Below are 25,683 nucleotides of genomic sequence, written 5' to 3'. Positions count from 1 at the left end.
CTCAGTAGCCTCTATATGTAAAATGAGCTCACCCCTGCCTTTTGTAGGCTGGTCATGAAAATTATGAGTCAATACAGGTGAGGCGCTTTTTGTTTTTGAGAGAGAGCAAGTGAGCAAGGGGAGACAGAGAGAGACAGAATGAATCAGGTGAGGTGCTTCTTAAGGTGACTGGCACACGACAGACGCCCAGCGGCAATTAGCTGAAGCACTTATTACAGGCTGTTTTCCTTAGCTGATCCCAGGAGGGTCAAAGGTTTCAACCACCTAGGGAGAGGGATGCTTTCTAGTGGGGGTGGGGGAGCCGACTCTAAATGGGCCTTCCCCAGGGTTCTTTGCGCTAAACTACCCAGGACCAAAGGAGGAGAGAGGTCCTAATGACCGTTATCACTTCCGTTATGGAAAGACCAAGAGGTAACAGAAAGCGCTGGGCCCTGTGCTAAAAAGCAGCACGCGCCCCCCCCCCCGCCACGTGATCGCAAGGCCCCGCCCCTCGCTCCCTGCGGCAGGCCCCGCCCTCGCTCACCGCGGCAGTCCCTGAAGTCGGCGTGGCTGGGCGGGTGGTGCTTGCACAGCCGCTCCAGGACCTGCTTGTAGTGCATGAGCCGGTGCAGCGGGCGCAGGAGGAAGGTGTTGAGCGGCAGGTAGCACACCTTCTGCAGCTCGAAGTCTCTGCACAGGCTCTCCAGCCGCCGCGAACTCCTGATGCCCGTCTCCAGCGCCTCCAAAGCTTCACTGTGCTTCCACAGGTGAGCCGCCAGTTGCTGGTGGGGGTGAGACACGAGCGCACACGCGTTCCACCGGGCCCGACTCTCAGAAGTGAACATCACCCTGGCCTTTCGTGGCTTCCTTTCATTCTACTTCGAGCTTTCCCATTCGCTATTGATTTCATTATTTCCGTTAGGCTCTCGGGATGAAGAAAAAACCTCTAGGGAAGCATTATGCGTTTGAATTGGCATAGGAGACGTATATGCCATATTAGAGGTGAGGCTGGCAAAACTGTGGGGAATTAATAGACAGGAGCTCCTTCAGGGGGCTGTGCTTTCCTTCTAAATGTCAGAAGAGCCCAGGGCCAATTCAATAGGTGTCATATAGTTACAGCTACGCATTTCTGTTATGTTAAACTCCTCCCTTCTGCTTCTCGGTAAGGAAGCATCTGCCATGAGCCACCTGCCCTGCTCCATTCCAGAGCGCTGGGTGAGAATTAGAGACAGAGCCTACTCTATGGGGGTCTGACAAAGATACTTTACTTGACCATCTTTTCTGCAGGCTCCTGAGGCTTCTCCTTGACTGGTCTGGGAGCTTCCTTATGAAAAGCCAGTTTTAGCAAAAATCCTACTAAGCCTAACTGGAACCCCCGGCCCTTGACGTCTGGCCACCCTTGACATTGGGTTCCTCATCTCTTACCATCCCCAGGTGACGTGCGATCACCTTGTCTTCAGCAAAGAATCCTGTCTGGTTGGTTCAGCCAGAACCCTATTTATCCCCGATGTTTCCTCTTTGTACCTTCCCATCCTCTGACCCCCACCCTGCCCCTTGGCTAGAAGTCCCCGCTTGCCCACGCTGTATTCAGAGTTGAGCCCAGTCTCTCTCCCCCACAGCAGTGGACCCTACCCAGTCCCAATGGTCCTGAATAAAGTCTGCTTTACTATATTTAACACATGCTGTTGAATATTCCCTTCTTGTAATAGCTGGTGGAGACTGACGAGGGTAAGAGGATAGAGGGTTTGAGAATAGAGCATTAAAGGAGGAATTAAGTCCTTACAGGAGGTGGGGAATCGCAAGGTAAGGGTAGATTCCCTTACCTTACAGGTAAGGGTAACAAGATGGCACAAGAACATCCAGGACAAGAGAACAGCAGTTGTCCTCAAGACTTCCTTCCCGGGAGTGGGCTTGCCGTCCATGTGCTGCCCACCCCACATCTACATTTCCACGCTCCCCAAAGGCTCCACAAAGAGCCTGAAACGTTGTGAGTCCAAGTGGAAACCCAACACCGCCTGCCTCAAGTGGGGCCGCCCCATGATTCTGTAACCTCAGGATGGATGCCGCCACCAGCCGGTTATCCAGGATGGAAAAACCAGGAAAACATTCCGGATTCCATTTTTTTTTTTGAATCCTTCACCAAGTCCTTCTGATTCTATCTCCTAAAAACGTCAAGGCTGTTACCATCTTTCTCTGCACAGTCACTGCCCTGGTTCTGGCTTTGTGTCCACCCTGCCCCCCCCCCGCCCCAACCTACTGTGGTGGTGTCTCCATCGGGACCTCTGCCTCCACGCCTCACCCCTCCACGCCTCCAGAGTCCTCAGCAGGGCACATGGGGCCCTTAGGATATAACCCTCCCCCCCTCCACTGTGCTTCTTGCCACCTCACCCCAGGTGAGCAACCTGAACAACCTACACTTGACTGCCCGGCTCATGCCCAGAGCCTCTGCACGTGACACGCCCCTTAGGAGCCCTGCCCGGCCTCAGCAACCCCCTCAACACCCACCCGCCTCCACCAGTTAGGGACTCCTCTATCTTCTGTACTTCTGCCGTATGTGTCCATCTCAGCCCTTGTCACGTGGTGTCCCCTGCTGGGTTTAGTGACTACTTTTATTTTGAAATACAGATTCATAGGAGCTTACACAGGAATGTACAGGGAGGTCCTGCACCCAGCCTCCCCCAGGGCTAACATCTCGTGTAACTATAGCACAACACCAACACCAGGAAATTAACACTGGTATGATCCGGAGTTTACTCAGACTCTACCAGTTAAATGTGCCCCCGTGCGTGTGTGTACACGTGCAGCTCCAGGCCGTGTTACCACATGCGCTGTTCCCGAGTTGACCTTAAGAGTGCACATCGGTCATGCTCCTGCATCCTCGGGGCCTGATACACACATAGGCACTCAGTAAATGCCTGCTGCCTGCATGCCTTAATGAGCAAATGAAGGGTGCCTGGCTGGCTCAGTTGGCAGCATGTGACCCTTGATCTTGGGGTTGTGAGCTGGAGCCCCGCATTGGGAGTAGAGGTCACTTCAAAACAAAACAAAACAAAACAAAACAAAAAACAACCATGCATGCACCCAGCCAAGGCAGGAGTCTTGCAAGAAACTTGAGTGCCTGGAGAGGTGAGTTCATGGTCACTGGAGCACAGAGAAGCATGCGAAGGACACGGGGAAGGGCCTGGAAAGATCATCCAGGGCTAGAACACGAAGGCCTTTGTCAGGTTTGGGTTTGGACTGTATTCTCCCAGCCAGAGAGACACAGGAGGGTCGTGAGCCTCGGCAGTCTGGCGGTACCATCCGTGCTGACTGGGAGGACGGCTCGCCGGGAGGCAGGGCAACACCAGGAAGCTGGTCGGGTCCTCCAGCAGACAGCCAGCTGAGAGCCAGAAGGAGTAAGGTGGGAGAAGTTGAAGGAGGAGAGGGGGCAGGAGGTGGGCACCTGAGGAGACAGACGGGTCGAGTGAAGGTCCCAGCCTGGGTGAAAGATGGATCTTTGGGAGGGTTTTGAAGTGCCTTTGTGCATCTGAGCAGATGTCTCCAGTTGGAAGTTTGCGGCATAAGCAAGAGATCCTAATTTGGGTATCTGACTTTCAGGCAGGGATTGGAGCCCCTGGCCCAGCTCCCTCGGTCATGGTCATGAGTGGAGGGTCTGGGAACCGCCCCAGTCTGGCTGAGCCCCTGCCAATGCAGGTAAAAACACAGGGGTCTGTGGGGGTGGGGGACAGGAAGGACACTGCAAGCTGTAGATCACTGTAAGCCTTTTGGACAAGAGTGCTATCCTGGGCTTCTGCATCTCTCGAACCTTCTGCTGGCTCTCCTTCATACTTCATAAAAATTCTTTAAAGCCAGCTATAACCACCACAAGAAAAAGCAACCCAAACAAATGCTAAAAACGGCAGCCAGTGGCTCTCTGAGCCTCTCCACCTATTTTTATTTTGCTTGCACGGAGCTCCATGCTATAAATATGCTCATGGCATCCGCACAGGAACTCAAATGCCAGCACAGCCGACAAAGCTGACTAACCACAAAAATGCCAACTCACCAGACTGAGGAGAAAGAGCTGCTCTGAGCGAAAATCAGGTATGTTCTAGGAGGTCTCAGGCGCTAGGTGAACAGAGAGGAGGGTGGGTACCACTGCCTGTCAGCTCTCCGTGGACGAGGCACAAAGGACAGCTGGTGATGCTGGGGACCGTCCCCAAGGGGGCAAGGAATGGGCTGGCAGCTCTCCAACTGCCGTCTCTGGAGGCCCATGGTGGAGTCCAAGCCTCCTTGAAGGGAGTCTGTGAAGGCAGAAGCCCTCCCTGGGCAGGATTATACAGCTGTCCCTTGAACAACCCTGGGGTGAGGGGCACTGACTCCCCCACGCAATTAAAAATCAGCATTTAGGGGCGCCTAGGTGACTCAGTCGGTTGAACGTCTAACTTTGGCTCAGGTCATGGTCTCACGGTTTGTGGGTTTGAGCCCCGCGTCGGGCTCTATGCTGACAGCTCAGAGCCTGGAGCCTGCTTTGGATTCTGTGTATGTCTCTCTCTGCCCTTCCCCCACTCGTGCTCTGTCTCAAAAATAAATATAAATGTGAAAAAAATATATTTTTTTAAAAAATCGGCATGTAACTTTTAACTCTCCCAAAGCTGAACTATTAATAATAGCCTAATGTTGACTAGAAACCTTATGGTTAACATTGATTAACATATAGTGGTATATGTAATATCACAGGGAAGACAAAATACATTCATGGTATCCTGTATTTATGGGAAACGTTCTACATGTAAGTGGACCCACGCAGTTCAAATCCATGTCATTCCAGAGTCAGCTGCCATCTAGGTGAAGGGAATACTGAGAGCAAAGAGGGAAAACCCAACTGGGCCAAAAAAACAGGCGGACATAGGAAAATAACTGGAAAGTCCAACAGTAACAAAAACATGTTACAAAAGAGAGAAAAAAAAGAGTATCTTTAACAAGCGTTAAAGAGTCTGATAAGGCTGCCCGCTGTGTGATTCCAACTATAGGACATTATGGAAAAGACAAAACGATGCAGACAGGAAAGGGTCGGGGGTTGCCGGGGGTGGGGGAGGGGAGGGATGAACAGGCAGAGCCTGGAGGAATTTTAGGCCAGTGACCCTGTCCTGTGTCATCCTGTCATGGCAGGTACATGACATTCTGCATTTGGCAGAACCCCACAGAATGTACCACTCCAAGAGTGACCCCAAACGGGAACTATGGATTTAGATAATAGTAATGCTCATCAGTTGTAGCAAAGATCCCACACCCATGCAAGATGTTAGTGCCAGGGCACTGTGTGTGTGTGTGTGTGTGTGTGTGTGTGTGTACGCACAAGTATGCACATAGGACGTCTCTGTGGGCTTTCTGCTCAGTTTTTCTGTAAACCTAAAACTGCTTTAGAAAAGAAAATACACTAATAAAAAATACTATGGAAAGCACAAGGAGGTCTGTTACTGTTACATCTGAGTTTTGTGGATCAGCCTTACTTAAAGCATTAAAAACACCGTGGCTGTAGAACATCTTAGATAATTCTTTGCATTTATTGCATGGGATTCTGCAATCCGGATAGCTTTCATGGCCTCTCTCTTGTCTTGCCCAGAGGGCAGTGTTGCTTTTTGAAGACTGTAAAAAAGTGTGCTCAAGGCCTGTTAAATAGTATCTTGATCTTTGTTAAGAGAAACAGGAAAGCTCTGGAGTGGCTTTAGATCTGGTCTTTTCTGTGTACCACCCCCCGCCCCACCATCCCCTTGTCCTGCCTCATGAGATAGATCATTCTAAGGGGGAAAAATAAAGCCTTAAACAACTTCGTAAGATTCTTGGGAATTAATTCAAACTCCAACAGTAACTTTTATTGTACAAGCGTCTTATACATTGTGGGTGCTCAGCTAATCCTGGAGGGAGGGATGGGGGGGTGGATGGATGGTTGGTTGGATGGGGGGAAATGGTGGCAGGAGCAACCTCCCTTCTTTAGGGGTTGCTCTGAGTTATTAGTAAAGGTATTAGGCTTTGTTGGGCCAGTTGAAATGTAGGAAGATCACTTTAAAATGTAAATAGAGAGGTATTTGTCTTCAAAAGGTAAACCGTGAATTAAAATATTCTATATTAAAGGCATTAAGATGAAAATGTAAAAATGAAAATTTCACTGCTAAGAGATGGGGCAGATTTCAAAAATGAGGTAGAATATTGGTTCAATATGTCTGGTGGTATACTCTTGTCTCATTGCAGATATTGCTGGCTGGTTAGAAATGTCTTTGCCTGGTACAGTGACTTCAAGTCATAGGATTGATTAGAATTCCTACCTGGCTCTAAACCCAATGTTTTCGTCACACTTACAAGAAGCCAAAACGACTGATGAAAAGTGCAATGTTCAGTCGACCAAACCACGTTTTGTCTACATCGTTTTTTAAAATGAGTGCTGAATGATTTATTCAGATAATACCTATTGTTTTGATTACAGCACAGAGCTTTTAAGGAGGAAAAGTACTACAAGTACTTCTCCCAAAGGGGCTGCATTTTCCTTCCAAATGCGATTGTCTGCAAGGACAGAGGAATTCACCCTGTGTTTACCTGTATTTAGTCAAATCAGGTCATGTGTGGTTATGCACTGGGATTGAAGCCCAGGCCTCTGGGAGGCCCAGCCTGGCTTTCCCTAGGGAACTCATTCCACCGGAATCCCAAAGCAGCTCACCTTCATACCCTGAATGTTCTTCAGTAGGACATCTCCGATTCTTTGGTAATCCCCTCTGATGTGGGCATTTGAGCGGCCTTCCCTGAAAGCAAAGGAAAGAGGTTGGAAACAAAAGCATGAACAGTGGAAACATAACCGGAAAATATCTGGCCTCAGATCACAAAACAGCAAGCTTTATGCCTTCCTTTCCAATCCCCTATTATTTGTACCTCTCCCTTCTCCGGGCGTCACACAATGTTAGCGCCGGAAGGAGACTATGAAATCACCCCATTCTTCTGCAAAGAATTCCCCTTGTACTTCGAAAGAGACAGGGAAGAACCATTGTGCTATCATTTTAATTTGGTCTCATTTCAAATTTTTTCCCCATTCACGCTTGGGTGATTTGGGCGTCATTACAAGAGCTTGGAAATCACTAACAGACAAGGTTTCTGGTCCCAAGAGCCCTTAGCTTAAAGCAGACAAAGAGCTGCGTGGACAGCCCTGGGGAAAAGAAAAACATAACTGAGGAGGTACAGGAGCCCCACGTGTGGCGGTGGGAACAGGGGCAGAAGTGGGCAGGATGGGTGTCCCAGGTACAGAGAGGGGCAGGGAAGGGAGGTTCCAGACTCCCCCCAGCCAGAGATGCTGGGTGAAAGATGACAAAGATGTGGGCCCTTTCAGCAGAGTTTTGGGTATACTGTATTCTTATTTCTTATGGCTCTGGGCTGCAGCCAATGTTGATAAGCTAAGAGCTTAAGCAGCAGAGAGGAAAGGAATATCAATAACGGTAGGTGGTTATTAAGCACGGTCCACTGTGCTGAGCACATTATAAACACTAGTTCATTTACCCCTCATGACGGCCTTATGAGGCAGGTACCATCATCAGCACCATTAAACAGCTGAAGAAACCGAGGCACAAAGAAACCACGCAGCTTGCCTAATGTCAGCTATCGTGAGACCGTGGGCCTGACCTTGAGTCCAGGGGGTCCAGCCCACACCCCTCCAACCATGGCACCGGTGTGTATCTGTGAATTTACCCACTGAGGGCTAATATCTTCAAATGAACTGTTCAGGAGAGCTAGAAGCTAACTTAAATGAGAGGGATGCATGAAAAAGAAAAAAAGTAAAAATCCGGGCATCAGGCTTCCAGTCAGAAGAGAGAGCCCCAGCTCCGGGCTTCCCGCAGGAGGCAGTGAAATGATACATTCCCCAGGTTCTAACTCAGCAGACGCGTAGATTACATCACCAGGGAGACAGAGCACCCAGACCCACGGGGTAGTTAAAGCTGCTCCGGAATAAAGGGACAGACAACATACTTATGCTCCCAGCCTGGGTCGGCGTCGGCTTCTGGGCGCTTTCTTTATTGTATTCCTTTCCCCTCCCCCCCCCCCCCCCCCACCGCCCGCACAGAATTCCCCAATCCTTCTGCTTCCTCTCAGCTGCCCAAACAAAGGGTGTTGGCAGATTGCCTTAATCACTGCTCCTCTTCCAATTGAGTCTGGATTCTGTCCTCCACCCCCTGAAGTGCTTCGGTGAAGGAATACCACCCACCTCCTAATTGCCTAAACCCTGCCCCTAGGCAGCTTCTCTGGGCCTGGGGGCCCCAAACTCCAGGCACTTGGCTCTCCAGCTTTGGGAGGCCTCTGGAGGTCAGTTCTCAGTCCTCGTGGCCACCTCCCCCTCTTCAGGCTACTCCTGAGAGGTCTGTGTTCTTTGGGAATGCATCTGTGCTTATGTGCTCTCTTCACTTCCTACTTCTTCCTGTATAATCCCTGGATTCCCCACGGGTTCTATGCATGATGCCAGATCTGTACCCAAATGCCCCTTGTCCAAATTACCCAGGGACTGTATTTCTTACACCCACCAGAGGGTTCTACATGAATGACCCTGCAAGTATCTCAAACTCAAGAGGTTCCAGAGTTAATTATCTTACTGCCCAAACTCAATCCCCTTCCTATGTTAACCCCCTTGATGATGTAACTGTTCTGCCCCCCGCTCAAGCCGGGAACCTCAGGTATCCTCCCTTGTCTGTCTCTCCTATCCCCCACCCAGTGGATCAAATTCCTCCCAAAATGGGGTCACCGGAGAATGTTTAAGTGACAGACTTAAACCCAGGCTCTGCTTTAGAGACGGTGCTCAGTCTATTGCTAATCACAGCATATTATTCTGCCCTGTCAACCGCAGGGTGGAGGCATCTCCGGAATTTTAGCAAATGGTTATTAATCCAATCTCTATTGAGAAGTTTATTGTTTGGCCACTCTGTTGATCCTGATGTGTGCCTACTTTTAGTTGAGAGTTTACTGGTTGCTCTCTTCCTTATACACTTGGAGAAGGGAGCTCTGGCCTCAAACGGAAGCTTTCTGTTTTATAGAACCCCTCCTTCAAGCCTGCACCTTCACCATCACGTGATGCCCTGGAAGGAGCTGGAAAGCTCCCCTTCCCTTTCCCCGCTGCTCACCACCCCCCCCCCCCGCCCCGCCCCGCTCCAACACCTGAACAAAAAAAGCTACTGAGCCAGAATGTCCTGATTTTGACTAAATGCCACACATTAATAAGAGAAGGCAAGGCACAATTGAAACTCGATTTGTGGGTATGTAGATATGACCTGAAACTTATGTAAGTGACCCCAAAACTTTCAAATGGGCATACCATTTGACAAATGCAGCTAAGGAAGGTCTTTAGTTAGTTCAAAGGACATAATTTAGATATTTTAGCCAGAGTCCTCCAGATTGGATGGGCAAGGGGAGAATTGGGGGGCTTTATTAATAACAAGCAATTTCCTCCTTCTCGCAGATAATGCCCAAGGGAAAATGAAGTGCTGGGAAGCGACATGGGGGGTGGGGTGGAGCATGTAGTGTAAGTCAGATTTTATTGACTGCACGTCCTTCTTCTGCCCACTGTTAAAAGAAAATGTACTGATGTTAAAGCCCCAAACTCAAGGGGACATTTTCCCGCATCAGCTGGCTAGCAGAGTCCTGTTTCTCTGTCTTTGGCATCTTTACTTTCATTTTAGAAATAGCCCTGGGTTCCCATCATGCCCTGTGCCCTGGGGAAGACAGTGATGTGGATAAATTCAAACAGGGCCAGCTCTAGGTGGTGTGGGGACAGCAGGCTGGGGCCCCAGAAGTCAATGCATCTGGTCCAGGCAGCGCTGCCCGCCTCCCGAGACCTCCCCCCCCCAGTAGCACACATGGCCAGTCCCAACCCCTGTGTGGGTCCAGAACATGACGCCAGTCCATGGGAATAGGGCAAACCAAAACTGCTGCTTCCTATAGAATACTGTCATGTTTTTACTTCCTTTGCATGTTAATGCCACCAAATCCACAAGTTCAAAGCATTTGCTTTGTTATTCAGAACTAAAAGGTCATTTTATTATTAAGAACATGAAAAAAATAATTATAATTCTTCCAGAACATCCTCTGGATGTTAACCTCACAAGAAAAGGGTCCTTGTTTAGAAGACAGGGCCACATAGTTGTTGTCCGTGTAATTACCGCGCGGCAACAAAGCTGAAAATTCTTTTGACAATTTCACTTTGGAAACCCATGTACTCAGAAGCTTCCCAGAGGCTAAATTCTGCCCCGTGCACCATGATTAATACACTCCCTGGAGCAATGACACGTTAGCTCAGCGCTGGGCCCAACACCCCCCCACACCCCCCACCATGAATCTCCCAAGTCTTCCTGCCCCTCGGTAGACACTTCACTCACGACTATGTGAGCTGGTCACTAACTCCGCAGCAGACAGACCATGAAGAGGAGGAAAAGGCTAGAAGGGCCAGTTCTCTGTGGGAGAGACCAATAATGAGGCTGTCTCCAAGGGGTACAAGGAGCCCTTGCAACTGAGGGCTTGACTCTGTCAGGAAATACAACACTGGCAGTAGGTGCAGGTGGGCAAGGCCAATGGGAGAGATCACCACTCTGCTCCCCTCCTTCCCACCCACAATCCCGGGTCAACATGAAATCTTCATGGAACCCTAGGACAGTCTACAGCGTGTCCACGGTCTCATGCATTGGTGATACAACCCCCAGCTATCCCACATGGTACTATGCACCCCAGGATGCCATCTCCTAACCGTGAGTGTTTTCTGGGGAGCGGGACATCAGGCCTGGCTTCAGTCGAGTGTCTGAGATTCTTTACCATGGAAAGCAGGTAGTGACTGACCCACTGGGCATTTCGAGTGGCCTAGTATAAACGCAAGCATGTTCACCAAACACTCAGCCCTTCCCTTCTCCTCCCGACAAATGAAGCATCATCTCATTAGACTGAAACATAAAGCCAACTGCCGATTGGAGCTGGGGGGGGGAGGGGGTGCGGGTCTCCCACCTCACTCTGTGTCTGGGCGCTCCCTGACCCCGCAAGATGGACTGAACTTTTGTGAGCCTCATTCTCAGGCCTCATTTGCAAATCAGACATCACATCTTTGCTCTTACTAGTCCCTGTGGTTTTTAGGATCTTAAATGAAAACGGTCTGTGATCACATGTATTTGTGTATACGTGTAAGTAGAAAGATAATGTATAAATAAGTAAATGAATAAAGACACGTCTTCCATGAACGTGTGGGTGAGGGAGGGTGGCTGGGTTCAACGCAAACAATTTAGCCAGAGTAAATTTTTTTTACTAATATTTAGATATTTATCTTTTTATCTATTCATTATGTTTATATATTATATATACTACACACATCTAACATATATATTAGCCACAGGTAATCTATGTTGATTTCAATATTCTTTGATGGATTCCAATATCCTTTGAGATCACTGGAGAAGAAAATCCAATTCATTTGAATTTTAATTCACATCCCCAGAAAAACGTTTGGGCCGGAGGCATCCTCACTAGGCACGTGGTGCTTGAGTGTTTCCCTTTGGTAGCTACAGATAAGGGATTCACTCTCTGAGCGGTACCTGCAGCTGGCAGATGCCCCCCGTTCTTGGCGACATCATGCCCGTCAGTTACAATGCTAGGATGCTTACATCAGCTTTTCTTCTGGGTTTAAGGCCAGGTCCCGTTTAATAAGAGGAGCACAAGTCACAGCCCCACTCACGGGCAGGCTTGATAGCACCCAGATGAGACCTGGAGTGGTCACCTGGGTTCAGTCCTGTTCATAAGCCACACATGAAAATGCAGGGGAACAGAAAAGCCATTTAAAACTCATCAGCGGCCTGGAGAATGTTCGCTCTCAAGTGCTTTCCAGCAGAAACCCGCCTGCGGTTCAGGTGATTGGAAAAACTGTTTTCCTTTTTCTAGGAAAGCAGCTTGGTCTCAAAGCACAGGGGGCTGTCCAGTCAGGAACAAGGCAGATAATTCAGGGAAAACTAGCTCCCACATGTGACTGAGAACATGTCATGCTACTCATGGGTTAACAGGAAACAGTCACCAACAGCATTGTCCCTGGAACCCTGGGTGGACAGTGGAAAGCCAGCTGGGGCAGAATATAATGAATTCAGTGTCCTTGTAGTCTTTCTTGGCTTTGAATCAAACATAAAATTTTAAACTTAAATTTATATAAGTAAGTGTGTAAGTGACCCCCCCGCCATGGTATACAGGTATACCCCATAAATTCTGTTCCATTGTTTATGCTAATTTTTCAAAACTTTTCTCCATTGCCTATGCTTCCAGGCTGTTTTCTAGGTAGACCACACTGCCTTGTCTCCAATGAGTTTCACTGCTGTTTACCTTGACAGCAATGGTTTTAAACACTTTTTGCATGGTCTTATTTTTTTAAACCAATGAAAATCGTCAAACTAAAGCTGTGACACACAGGAAGTAGCCTGATTTTGCTGAAGGGTCAGGGGGCGGCGCTCAGAGAACCACCCCAAGTCTTGCCTTTTGACAACGATCTCGAAGATTCTGAATTCCAGGGAAGTGGATGGAGAGGAACGTCAGGTGCTGTGACACTCACGCATGACTGGAAAGGAAGGCTGCATTCTCCTATCTTCCACTCCAGAGTCCTTTCCCCTTTAGAGCCTCTAAAACTGTGCCATCCAGTATAGTATCCACATATGGCTGCTTACATCTTAACTCCGCTTAAAATGAACTTTTAAAATCCAATTCCTCACCCATACGAGCCCTATGTGAAGTGCTCACCAGCCACATGCGGCCAGTGGCTATTACTGAACAACGCAGACACAGAGTATTTCCATCACTGCCGAAAGTGCTACCTGACAGCATCGTTCTAGATAGAAAGAGAACACGTTTACAGCTACCTCCCTGCCCCCAGGTTCATGGGCTCCAGGGAAAGCAAGAAATGGGGTGTAGTCCTACCTGGTTTTATACCAACCAACTTTCAGAGCTCATTTTCCATGGGGGGTGGGGTGGAAGATGGGCATAAGGCAACAAGATTGTTTTGTCAAATGAGGCAACTTAACAGACAGTGTTTTGTAAGATGCTGTAGAAATGCAAGGTGCTTTCTTTTTTTTATTATTTAATTTAAAAAATTTTTTTAATGTTTGTTTATTTCTGAGACAGAGAGACACAGAGCATGAGAGGGGGAGGGGCAGAGAGAGAGGGAGACACAGAACCCGAAGCAGGGCTCCAGGCCACGAGCTGTCAGCAGACAGCCAGACGCAGGGCTTGAACTCACAAACCGTGAGATCATGACCTGAGCTGAAGTCGGTCGCTCAACCAACTGAGCCACCCAGGTGCCCCACAAGGTGCTTTCTCATAGCAATGTGGCCTTTGTTCTCTCAAAAGTATAGGAGGGTGTCCGGAGCAGAAGGACCTCTCGGTGAGCACAGCTGACATCCCAAAGCCAGGAGCAGAAAGAAAGGATGCAAGGGTTGGGGGCACAGGTGCTGGCTGGGGCTCTGCCGGGTTCCTGCTGTGTGGCCCAGGGCAAGCCACACTCTCCTTTTCTCCTGTGACGAATGAGGAATCTGGGGCACCTGGGTGGCTCAGCTGGGTAAGTGACTGACTCTCAATTTCAGCTCAGGTGGTAATCTCATGGTTTGTGAGATCAAGTCCCACATCAGGCTCTGTGTGGACAGTGCAGAGCCTGCTTAGGATTCTCTCTCCCTCTCTCTGCCCTGCCCCCCTGCTCAGTCACTCTCTAAATAAATAAATAAACATTAAAGAAAGAGAGAGAGAATGAGGAATCCACGGCAGATGCACTCTCAGCCACTTTCCAGGTGTAAAGCCTTGTGCTTCAACAACACAGCTGCAAAGCCACAAGCTGAGGATCAGCTCAGACCCAAGTTCAAGTTGTACCTCTGTCACTTATGGGTTGTATGTCGGGGCTCTCACCTCTCTGGGCCTTATGTTCCCAATCATACAATGGGAATAACACCTACACCTAGGGAAGTGTTTTTCAACAAGGATCAACAAGTTTTAATAAAGGGCCAAATAGTAAACACCATAGGCTTTTCAGGCCACACAGTCTATGTCGTGAGTATTCACCTGTGAAAGGCAGCCATAGACAATGGGTAAAAAAAACAAAACAAAACAAAACAAAACAAAAAACGTGTGTGGCTATGTTCCAAAAAAACCTTTATTAGCAGGAACAGGTAGCAGGCCAGATCTGGCCAAGGGTTGGTCAACCTGGTTTTGAAGATCGAATGGGAAAATCCTGGTGGTCATTTTAATTTTTATCAATAACACCAACTTTACAAGAGTACCAGGTGTCTCAAGAGTCTACGCACAGTAAATGCGCATTAATGGTACTTGATTATTAATATTAATGCCACGACTCTGCATGTGAATCAGACTTTGTAAAAGCACTGTCCATCCACATTTGCCAGACACCCTTCTGCTTTACAAAAGATCAATCCTTGACCCTTGGAGACATGACCTAAATGAACTTATTACTCGAGATTTACCGTGAACCAAACCAAGGCATTTTCATGCATTTGTTTTATAGATATTTTCAGCAACTTGTGTCCAAGGGCCTGTGTTTCTTACAGTAATGTGTACTATTTCTTCTTCATTTTTAGACCAATATTGTCCAAAAGATCTTTTTCTGTGATGACGAAGATATGTTTTATATCTGCCATCCAATATGATAGCCACTAGCCACATGTGGCTAATGAGCCTTGGAATGTGGCCAGTGTTACTGAGAAAATGAATCTTTAATTTATTAGATTATTCAAATCTGTTTATTTTGAGAGAGAGAGAGAGAGAGAGAGAGTGTGTGTGTGTGTGCGAGTAGGGCAGGGGGCAGTGAGAGAGGGAGAGGCTCCCAAGCAGGCTCCATGCTGTCAGCACAGAGCCCAATGCGGGGCTCAAACTCACTGTGAGACCACAACCTGAGCCAAAATCAAGAGTCGGAGGGACCCTTAACCAACTGACCCACCCAGGAACCCCTTGATTATTTTAAATTGAGATTGCTTTAAGTGGCTAGTAGCTGCCATATTGGACAGTGCGGCTTTACAGGTCTTTATCCTTTTCTTACATTGTTTTCCATTTGTAAACCATCTCAAAGTCATTGCGGAAGATGAGGCACAAAAGGATTTGAAACCACAATAAAAATGAGCCTTAACCAGTTATGAAGCAGTTGACAAGCAAACAATGAGGCATTCAACCAAGCCAACACCATTCCCGAGCTCCAGTCTAGACTAAGTGGCACAGAAACGACTGACCAAGCGCTAAGGCAGGTGCATGAGGAACTGAGATGCCAGGTGGACTGTGCTGGAGTAAAGCCTCTCAGGATTCCTGACACACGGTTGTAACCCAGACTTCCTGCTCACAACCAAACTCGTCGCTGCAGGGACCCTGGGAGGCAGTGGGATACATCACACAAGAATGTTCCACAAGAAAAGGCACGGCAGCTGATTTTGCTCTAAAAGAAGGAAAACAGATTTCACAGACTCTAGTAAATGTCCTACGGTGAAGACAGGAGACCTCCCCACGGGACTGGTCTGGTAAGGATTAGGCAATTGTGAACAACGCTTGGGGGACAGTCATTATTACTCCATAAGATAACTGCAGGCGTGGTCTGCAGTCAGCCTTATCTTGGGAAATGACATAGAAATCAGATCCCTTCCTTATGTACACGTGGGAAACAGCCTACAGATGTCTACTTCGGGTGGGGGGAGGTGTGGAGGGGCCGACGCGCACAGAGGACAGGAGGGCAGACGTGGATGTGTGTGTGCACGCCCACATGGAACGTGTGCTCATGCCAGGTTCGAAGGCCTGCATCCACCACAAGGGGAGAGGACGCTGGGAGAAACTGCCTGTCGTTGAGGTACGTTTCTGGGGAGTGGAGGGAGGTGCAGTGTCCCTGCCCGCCCTGCGTACAGGACGCACTCAGGTGTGTGATGAGCTCAGGACACAGGCTGTCCAACCTCAGGGCTCCTTTCTAGCATTTCCCAACACGGTCCCAAATTCAAACCAGGCCAGAGAAGCAAGGAGCTTAACCACCGCAGGCCTCCACGTCAGGGGAAAACCACGGCATCCGGCTGATTGGCATGATCGCCAACCGCATCCCCTTCTGGGTCACTTAAAAAGGTAATGAGTCTGTTTTCACCTCCCATGGCTTTAATCGGGGGCCCCGTCGACCTCACGGAGCAGCTGGGCGATATGGGGAAACAATAATGGGAAATGAAAGAGGCTCCAAGAATGAGGAACATGGTAGAAAGCGGAATGTGTGCACCGTGCGGTCTGCATTCCCAGGAAAAGGCACCTCGAAAAGGCACCGCTCGAGCATGAGTGGGGGAGGAGCAGAGAGAGAGGGAGACACAGAATCCGAAGCAGCTCCAGGCTCTGAGCTGTCAGCACAGAGCCTGATGTGGGGCTCGAACTCACAAACGGTGAGATCAAGACGGGCTGAAGTCGGCTGCTCAACCGACTTGAGCCACCCAGGCGCCCCCATCCCCACATTTCATCTTGCTCAACTCTGGACAGCCGAACACTAGCTGTTTCCTCAACCCCAGGCGTTGGCAACCTCCGTTTTATTTTCTCTCTCTCTGAATCTGATTGCCCTGAGTAGCTCATGAGTGGAATTGTACACTGTTTGGGTTTTTATTTCATTTAGCATGTCTTTGAGGTGCATCTGTGTTGTAGCATGTATCAGAATATCCTTCCTTTTTAAAGTTTATTTAGTGTGAGGGAGAGAGAGAGAGAGAAAGTGCGGGGGAGTGAGAAGATCCCAAGCAGGCTCTGTGCTGTCAGTTTGGAGCCCGGCACGGGGCTTGAACTCACAAACCTCAAGATCATGACCTGAGCCGAAACAGAGTCAGATGCTTACCCGACTAAACCACTCAGGCACCCCTAGCATCCCCTTCCTTTTTAAGGATATTATTCCATTGTACGATGTACCACTTTTTGTTTATCCATTAATGATTCACGCATCAGAGGGCACGGGGTTCCTTCCAAACCAAACCTTTTGGCTCCCGTGAATAACGAGGCTATGAGCGTGGGTGTAGAAGTATCTGTCTGGGTCCGTTTCTCTCAATTCTTCTGAGCATACAGCTAGGATTGGACACTGTTGGGTGCCATGGGAAATCTAGATTTAATTTTTTGAGGAATTCCTATGATTTTAAGGATGACCAGCTTCAAAGAGTGGGTAGGATGAAAAGATTTATTACTCATTTTTTTGTTTTAGGATTGCTCACCGTGAAGCTACTATGAAGATGCGTACTCCGGGGGAGGGCTGCAAATCACGGTCTCACCCACACGGTCACCCCCCACTCCTCTTCAGCCCCTGGAGCATCCTGGCAGGACAACACCGCTCCACGGGGGAAATCCCTGATCACAGTCCTCCTGAGAGAGGAGCTTCCTTTCTGCTCCGGACGGACAGCCTCCTGTCTCTCAACCCCCTAGGGTCCGAGCCTGCTCCTGCCCCCACACCCCAGGGACCCTGCCTCAATCTCCTCTGCACGTCGTCCCGCCACTCTTCAGACATGCTCTCCTCGGGGACGCTCCACCCCTGCTCACCCCTCGTGGCTTCTTCCATTTCCTCTGCTGGCTCTCGCTCTGCCATGAGCTACACGTTTATGGAAAGTTGACAATAAGGTGTATTTGGCACGATTCTGTCCCTGGCTCTCCTCTGCCTCACTGTTGTTTCTTACAGGACAGGATTCTCCTTGTGGGTAACTCCCATATCTACATCACTGCACCGGATTTCTTTCCCAAGCCTGAGACCTGCGTTTCCAACTGCCGGAAGGACTTCATTACTGACCCCTCAAAGCTGATGTGACCCAGAGCAAACTCAGCTTCCCTCCATTATATGTGCTTCTTCCTTTCTTCTTACGGCTTCCTAATTTTGTGAGCGTCCTCCCAGGTAACCAGGATCAAAGTTCTCGGGGCTTCCCCCTGGCCTTCTCCTTGGTCCCGTGGGCCCGACTTGTCTGCTCGGCGACATCTCAATCTCCGGTCTCCCCACCCCTCCCGGCTAGACTTCTGCACCCCTTCCAAGTGAATCTGCTGCCAAGCTTCTAATAAATGCAGCAGACCCTTCTTGAGAACTGTGTGTGCCCACAGCCGATCCCACATGCCTCTCTGCAGGCCTCTTGCCCAGACCCCAGCTCCCTGCAGGCTGATGTTGCACGGGGCACAGTCTACCGAGGTGCATCGCGCTAGAGAATCCAGGTCTGGGGAACGAGTTGGCTGGTGTTCACTCTGCCTGCCAGGCCTTTCGGGGCTGGAATTTGGGACACAGCTCCGAAAGCCAAAGGTTGTAAGAGGCTTTCTCTGAGTGCATTTGAACAGCTGGGCAAAATATCCTGGCTTTCAAAAAGAAAGGCTTTCTTCCTGTTTTCAGAAGTCACCAAACCTGTTTTCTGGTTTTTGAAGAAACAGGGTCACCTGGGCTTTGGCCAGGCTGAAACAGCCCATCCCCTCATCGGGTGGGTTTACTCAGGAGGACGCAACATTTGGATGCGGGCAGGTGTGTTTACTGAGCAGGGGTTCAAGCCTCCTCATTCAGGGAAATTCCTGGTAACTTTTCTGCCTTAAGACTTCCCACGGCTGATGGAAGCATCGCACTGCCTCATGTAAAACCACGGTGGCCGTGTCATTTAAGTACCAAATTTGAGGGAATTTTAGGTGCATAGTAAACTTTAGATTTCTTTCCATTAACAGTAGTAATTTAAAGAGTATCACCAAATAAAGCCTGGAGTTTAGTTGATGGTAACTTAGCCACGTTAGTTTCCTAGCTGACAGACGTGCCCAGTGATGGAAGAAGCTGACATGAGGGCAGAAACCCTACTGTCGTGGCAACTTTTTTCTAAATCTAAAGTTATTTCAAAATAAACAATATAAAGAAAGATCAGCTCCTCTCCCACCTTCTGCGAATGGGACAGAAGGCTAAGCCCTTCACAAATACTGTCTCATTTTGTCCATGTAACAGGCCTATGAGGTGCACATACTACAGATGACACAGTGTAGCTCCACAAGGGCCAGAGGCAGCCAGAGATGTCCGGTGGTGGTGTGGCCGGGAGCGTGGACACAGTCAGAACACAGCCATCCCCCTCGGCACGGGCCAGCCGGGTTTCCCATACCCCAGACTGAATAGACACATACATGCATACACATCTACTTCCATCTGGCCTGGCGGTCCAGAACTCGGTGTGAACTCCTTTCTTAACGAACCTCCCTGCGTTCCATTCTTTTCCTTAAATATATTCACTCACACAGGCTGCCTATGCCGTGCAGGCATCAATGGCCCAGACGTCAAGGCAGAACTGGCCAGTGATGCCCCATGCCCACACTGGACATGGCTCACTCATCCATGACAGGGCCCGGCCCTCCTTCTTTTCCATGCCTTTCTGCTCCGGAGACCACAAGCCCCCAGCGGGCAAAGCCTTATACTTGAGCTAGCTCGCTCGCTCCCCCACCCACCTGTGCATGCATTCACTGCTTGTAGAAGAAACAAGAGTTATAACCAAAATGCAACTCAGAGAATCATAGAATCTTAGGTTTGTCACGGGAGCTCCGTATCAGTTGTTCCGGAAAAGGTATTCATCACAGTCATCTCAAGAAGCACTTTAGAAATACACACGTCTGGGACTCCTCCCAGTGTTCTGATTCAGGAGGGCTGGATGGGGCCTAGCAATCTCTATTTTTTCAAAACTCCCCCATCCCCAATCCCAGGTGACCGTGTTGCAGTGCCAGGTTTGGGGTTTCCAACAGATAAATGCCTTCTAGAAATAGTCCACCTCTGCTCAAGAAACCCCAAGGTGGAGGAACTCATTACCTCCTAAGGCAGCCTCTCATCACCAAGTGTTAGTGCTAGGGAATCCTTCTCTATATTTAGACACGATGTGCCTCTTTGGAAATTCACTGTTTAGATTCTGTTCTCTGATACAACTAAGAAGACACTTACTCCCTTTTCACATGACCAGACTAAACAGAGCCGTCAGATTTTCTAGAATCTTCTCTCTTCTAGGACAAATGCCCATAGTTTCAACAACTTTTTTTTTTTAATGGAATGCATTCTCTATTCCATTTCAAAAGTGAAACTCAGAATTGCGCCTAGTGTTCTGAAGGAGCCCTGAGCATTTTTTGTGCTCTGGCCGCTTTCGTGAGGCAGTCTAAGACAAGCATTCTCGACCCTGGCTACACACGGGAATCATCGGGGAAGCTTTAGGTCCAATCTCTCTGAAATTCTAATATGACTGGTCTGGGGTTCTGCCTGGCTATCAAGATTTTGTAAAGGTTCCAGGTGATTCTGCTGAGCAGCTGATGTCGAGAGCTACAGATACAGACGCGGGGTCCTCTCTGTGTTATTCTGTTGACTCACACACTCATTCACTCAGCCTTTTTGCCTTGAATCCCTGCCAATTCCTCATCATGCACTTGAGGAAGTGACTAGTTGAACTTAGCAGCAGACTTTTACATTTATTCCTGTTAAATGTCATCAATTTGGTTTGGGTCCATTGTTGCAAGGTCAAGTCACGTCCTTGAGCTTCATACTGACTGTCTGCTCTCTTTCTAGCTTTGAGTCTTTTACATGCTTCTGGTATCGTCATGTAAAACATAGATAAAATTATAGATCTTTGAAAGATCTACTGAAAATCCTCTGGGAAATAAATGACAGCAGCTGCTTTTTAGGCAACTGGATATTCTTTCACAGTGAAGGACCAGATGCAAAAGACTTATGGTCATAGATAATAAAGAGTGTGGCGTTTATTCCTAGTACGAAATGTTCTCTACAGCTCCCTGAAGCTCTCTCTGGTGGCAGGGGCCAGCTGAAGCCACCATGCTGAGCTGCCAGGGTACAGCTGATGACATTTCCTGTGTGTGGCCTCCCCAACATTATTTAGGTCACTTGCCACATGGACCAGAGCTGCCACAGTGACACCTGCTCAAGACGCCCCAGCCTACGGGAAGATTTAAGACTGCATTCGCACACATCTCACTGGCCAAACAAACTGTGAGTGGATTTCTCCAGAGTTGTAAGTTCTCTGACTCCATTACGAAAGCATCGTCTCACTTTGTAGGAATGATGAAGCAACAGAACATGGCAGAATGCAACCGAATGTTTCCAGGTAGACTTTGGGAGGTAAAATAAGAAGTTAGATCCTGTGGAATCTTTTTTAATTTTGAAAAGTGGCATTTCTCTTACATTCACAGCCCCAACCTACAGTGTGGCCCTAAAGTGGGGTTTCCAACCTTTCTCCATTTTCAATGAGGCGGTTTCTCAACCCTGGCTCTGCTCTCCTCCCTGGGGCATCTTGGCAATGCCTCCCACCTCCTTCTAATGCAGGGCGAGAACGGCATGTGAATCATCCTAAAGCACACACATGAAGTCGGACACCAGAGCACGTTCATGTCACTACGCAGGAGAGCAGCCCCGTGAACCTGTTCAACGGACACTTGCAACCCACTGTCTGGATCACCTGGGGCAAGACCAGCTCATCAGCAGCTCCTTTAGGCCCCTGAGCCGTTAAATGCCCCGAGACCGCTTTAAAGTAAATTCTCACCTCCCGTGAGGATACAGTATACAATGCCTCCCGCCTCTGCCTAAAACACAGAAAGTTTTTGCTATTTCCTCCTGGAGTTTTTCAAATGTATGTTTAGTAGAAGGTCAACTCCCTAAGAGTCTGCATAGAATGGTCTTAAAACAACAACAACAACCCTAATAATTTTCTGGAAAGGTTCTAATTTTACAGAAAGGGTACACTGGATTTTGCATCCTATGGCACATGAGGTGTTTCCTGATTTCTTGCACCAGGTTAATGTTTTATTCAGTATTAAACGGACTTAATATTATTTTGAACCAATCTGTTCACGGACGTTTAGATCGTTTACAATCTTTCAATTCTAACATGGCTATCTCTGTTGTACATCATTTCACATTATAAATGTATCCTTAAGGTACATTCCTAGATGCGGGATTCAAGGACAAGTGTGTGCGTGGTACGTAGGGTTCTACATCTTTCCAAGCACTTCCTCAACATAGTGCAACAGAATACTGAAAACTGCATGAGAGGTACAGATACTTCACAGACGACTATAAAGCAAGAGCTTTAAAGAATATCCAGTTGCCTACCGTCAACTCCCCCTGGGAATCCCGCAGTACGCCTATTCTTTAGAACCCTCGTCGGCTTTCCAGAAGTACCTACTATCTTTATTTTGTGATATTCACTGAATTATAAGAAAACATGCATTTTGAAGAATTATAAACCAAAGGGGGGGGAAATCCAGCATGAGATCTAAATATACATAGAATTTAACTGGGAAATTTTTTTCTTTTTAGTTTATTTATTTGAGAGAGAGAGAGAGAGAGAGAGAGAGAGAGCGAACGAGCACGCACACAAGCAGGGGAGGGGCAGAGAGAGACACAGAATCCGAAGCAGGCTCCAGGCTCTGAGCTGTCAGTGCAGAGCCCGATACAGGGGCTTGAACTCACAAACGGTGAGATCATGACCTGAGCTGAAGTCAGATGCTTAGCCACCCGGGTGCTCCTAACCGGGAAATCATCTTAAGGTTGGCTTATCTCAAGCCAGTTTCTTGCCTTTATCTTTGGCTGTGACAGCTGTTTAGAAGGCATGACACAAAAATAACATTAGGGAGTCAGAGAAAGAGGAGGGTGTGGGGACAAAATGTAGTATTTTCTATTTATTTGAAAAAAATTGTTTTAATCCTTATTTATTTTGGAGACAGAACGAGAGAGACAGAGCATGAGCCAAGGAGGGGCAGAGAGAGAGAGACACAGAATCTGGAACAGGCTCCAGGCTCTGAGCTCTCCGCCCAGAGCCCGACACGGGGCTTGATCCCACGAACTGTGAGATCATGACCTGAGCCAAAACCAAGAGTCGGACACGTAACTGACTGAGCCACCCAGGTGCCGCCCCCCCCCCCCCCCAACCAAATATAACTGCTAAACGTTACTGCTGTACTCACCACAGGGCTAGTCGTTGTTCAGTCTCCTTGAGAAAACTTGTATGAAATTTGTGCAAAGGTTCAAAATTCGGGAATATGAGACTTTTCAAGGCTTCGGGCATGACATCCTCTTTGCTGACTGTGCTCTGAAACCACTGGAATAAAAAGAAGACACACTTAGAGGTGTAAAGTTGAATGAGGTGATCCTTCAGAGGTGATGCTGCGGCCCAGTGTGCCTGGCGCCCCCAGGGCCTTACTGCTTGGTAGGCAGTGCTCAGCACCAGCGGGGGCTTCTGGGCCTTACTGCTTTTCCAGTCTTCAATTACACGGGGTGAGAGGCACCCGTCTGTTACCAATCGGCCGTGGAGGCCAGGAGGAATCTCCGAAGTGGGCAGCTACTTCGAATCAAAACTTCCACTTTGGCCAACTCCCTGGTAACCAAGGATTTAGACCACTGCACCCGCTCTGGTTCAGTCCTTCTGGAACATCTATCTCTGTTCCCTTGTGAAAACGCTGAGCACCCACGAGGCTGCACCAGAGAGAGGGAGAGCCCCGGCCTGTACATGCAGTCGCTCGCGAGGCAGGGCTATCCCACAATGTTTACTGAGCACCTGCTGGGGGGGCGGGCAGGCACCATTCATGCCCTGGAGGTGCAGAAGCCCAGTGATTCCTACTGACCTCCAATGTCTAGTTCTTTCCCAGAATCCAGGTGCCTTAAAGACATCTACAATGCTTTGAATTTGTTTCTCAGACTGGACAGGACTGATTAAAATAATTAAAGGTGGTCTCCTGTCAGGTTTGCTGACAGGGCTCGATTTATTATCAAGGATGAAACGAGGCTTCCATTCACCTCTGGGGTCTTCCTGAAGCAAAAGCAACTACCTTGGATGACAGGCCAAACACAAACTGCTCTGCCCTGGTGCACGCACACAGCAAAATGCTCAACTTTCATTTTCTCCACTTCAGAAACTTCCTTCTTTTGCACTTAAAAATCACAATTATACAAATTTTTATAGAGCATGTTCCAAATTAAATATTCTCTTGCCATCTAATTTCTATCACCCAGAAAACCAAATCCTTTTAATTGGAGTCAGAGAACCCAACATTTTAATTAGATCCAGCTTCTCTCTGAAAGCTGCATATGAGTGGAGGTAAATTATGTAATTGGATGCTTTAGGGGAAACGCTACACATACCGAAGTGATGACCTCAAGATCCTTCAGATAAGTTCTCTCGGTGGTGGAGACTTCCTTAGCGATGAAGTATGCCTTGTCAGTCGGGAATCTCTGCAAAAGCGATACATTACTAATTCATGATGTTTTATTAACTGGGCTACAGACTAAATCAACTCTTATTTGTCCCCCTTTTTGTGCGAGGAACTAGCAGAAGAAAATGGAGGTTTCCTTCCACATAAACATAACCCTCAGTAGAAGGCCTCCAGTGAGCATGTAGCCACCACGGAGAACAATTCATTCAAAATTGGGCATCGGAAAATCTAATCAACTAGTAAAATATCAGAGCAATGCAGTCTTCCAGGAACTAAAAGCAACAGAAACCACAGCGGCCTTTGTCCTGGGTGCCGGGAGCTGGTGGTGTTGGGTGTTCAGGAAACAGAAGCTACAGTGTTTGTGGGAATATGTAGGGTGGCCAATCTGAGAGGACAAAGTGAAAGCAGCTGGTGACAGACACCATTGGGACTCGATTCTCCGGAGTCTGTCACTTAGGTGAGCAGGCACCTCTCGACAGTGGGCCAGTTAGGGGTTTTGCTTTCTCTTTCAACAGTAAGTGAGAGGCAATCCCTTGTCGCTAGCGATCTCGCTTGCTTCCACAAGAGTCCACCTGACGCCACCTTTGGGGACACACATGACAACATTGAACGTGGAGACTCGAAGGGACCCTTGTGCGCCCATGTTTCCAGCAACGGGATTTGGGTAAACAACCCAACCATCCATCACCAGAGGTACGTGAACACAATGTCCTCGACCCATACGGTGGGGTTTCGTTCTACCTTAAAAAGGAAACGGACACGCGCTACAACATGAATGAATCCTGACGACATTTCGCCAAGTGAAAGAAGCCGGACACAAAAGGACAAATATTGTATGATTCCTCCCGTATGAGGTACCTAAGCGGTCAAATCCATAGACGCAGAAAGTAGAAAGGAGGTTGCCAGGGGCTGGGGAAGGGGGAGGGAGATTTAGTATTTAATGGGGGCAGTTTCAGTCTGGAACAACGAAAAAGTTCTGGAAATGGACGATGATGACGGTTAGACAACACTGTGAATGTACTTAGCATCACTGAGCAGCATGCTTAAAAATGGTTAAAATGGCAAATGTTATGTTTACTACTGCAGTTAAAAAAGAAAAAAGTAACGCGCGCATGCACGCAGGTCCCCACACCTTTCTCCGGCCTTCCTCCTCGTCGTCGGTGCGTGGGCACACCTGGTCGTTCAGCAGTGGGCTGACCAAGGGAGAGGCCTGCTTGGTGTCAGGGCTCAGGTTGGGAGACAGGATCACGTTGGTGGGCGCGGCTCCTCCCTGCGAGTTGATGGACAGCTCTGAAAGGTGAGGGCTACCAGTCAGGGAGCCTATTTGGGGATGAGAAGTATTAAAGAAAAAAAAAAAGTAATTCCTTCTGGGACCGGATTTCTACTTACAATTCCCCCCCCCCCCCGTATCAAATCTTTAGAACCTAACGTGCTTGACTATTTTCTAGATTTCCTGTGAGTTGCAGCTGCCTTGATACTAAAGATACCATAGTATGAATGATT

General features: G+C 48.4%; 1 protein-coding gene and 1 long non-coding RNA gene across 6 annotated transcripts in view; one reads left to right on the top strand and one right to left on the bottom strand.

Moving 5' to 3' along the window:
* The window catches only part of FARP1 (FERM, ARH/RhoGEF and pleckstrin domain protein 1), a 282,193-nt gene that overhangs the window by 16,371 nt on the left and 240,139 nt on the right, over nt 1-25,683 (bottom strand). For 3 of the 4 annotated variants that reach the window (XM_053217290.1, XM_027065124.2, XM_027065123.2), the window contains exons 14-18: nt 25,313-25,500; nt 24,110-24,199; nt 22,936-23,069; nt 6,674-6,755; nt 524-761 (exon numbers count right to left, since the gene is read on the bottom strand). In XM_053217290.1, the coding sequence (XP_053073265.1) occupies nt 524-761; nt 6,674-6,755; nt 22,936-23,069; nt 24,110-24,199; nt 25,313-25,500 (732 nt within the window). The remainder of the gene's footprint in view (nt 1-523; nt 762-6,673; nt 6,756-22,935; nt 23,070-24,109; nt 24,200-25,312; nt 25,501-25,683) is intronic. The other variant, XM_027065125.2, reaches the window with a different exon arrangement.
* LOC113601092 (uncharacterized) lies at nt 682-18,555 on the top strand. 2 transcript variants are annotated; one of them, XR_003422238.2, is made up of 3 exons: nt 682-981; nt 1,267-4,062; nt 15,071-18,555. It is a non-coding gene; the product is annotated as an uncharacterized LOC113601092 (long non-coding RNA). The 2 variants fall into 2 exon arrangements; XR_008296302.1 differs by having other exon boundaries at nt 682-4,062; nt 15,071-16,095; nt 17,192-18,555.

This window comes from Acinonyx jubatus, chromosome A1 (genome assembly GCF_027475565.1).
Source record: "Acinonyx jubatus isolate Ajub_Pintada_27869175 chromosome A1, VMU_Ajub_asm_v1.0, whole genome shotgun sequence".
NCBI classification, from domain to species: Eukaryota; Metazoa; Chordata; class Mammalia; order Carnivora; family Felidae; genus Acinonyx; species Acinonyx jubatus.
This window is presented reverse-complemented; position numbering and strand designations above follow the sequence as displayed.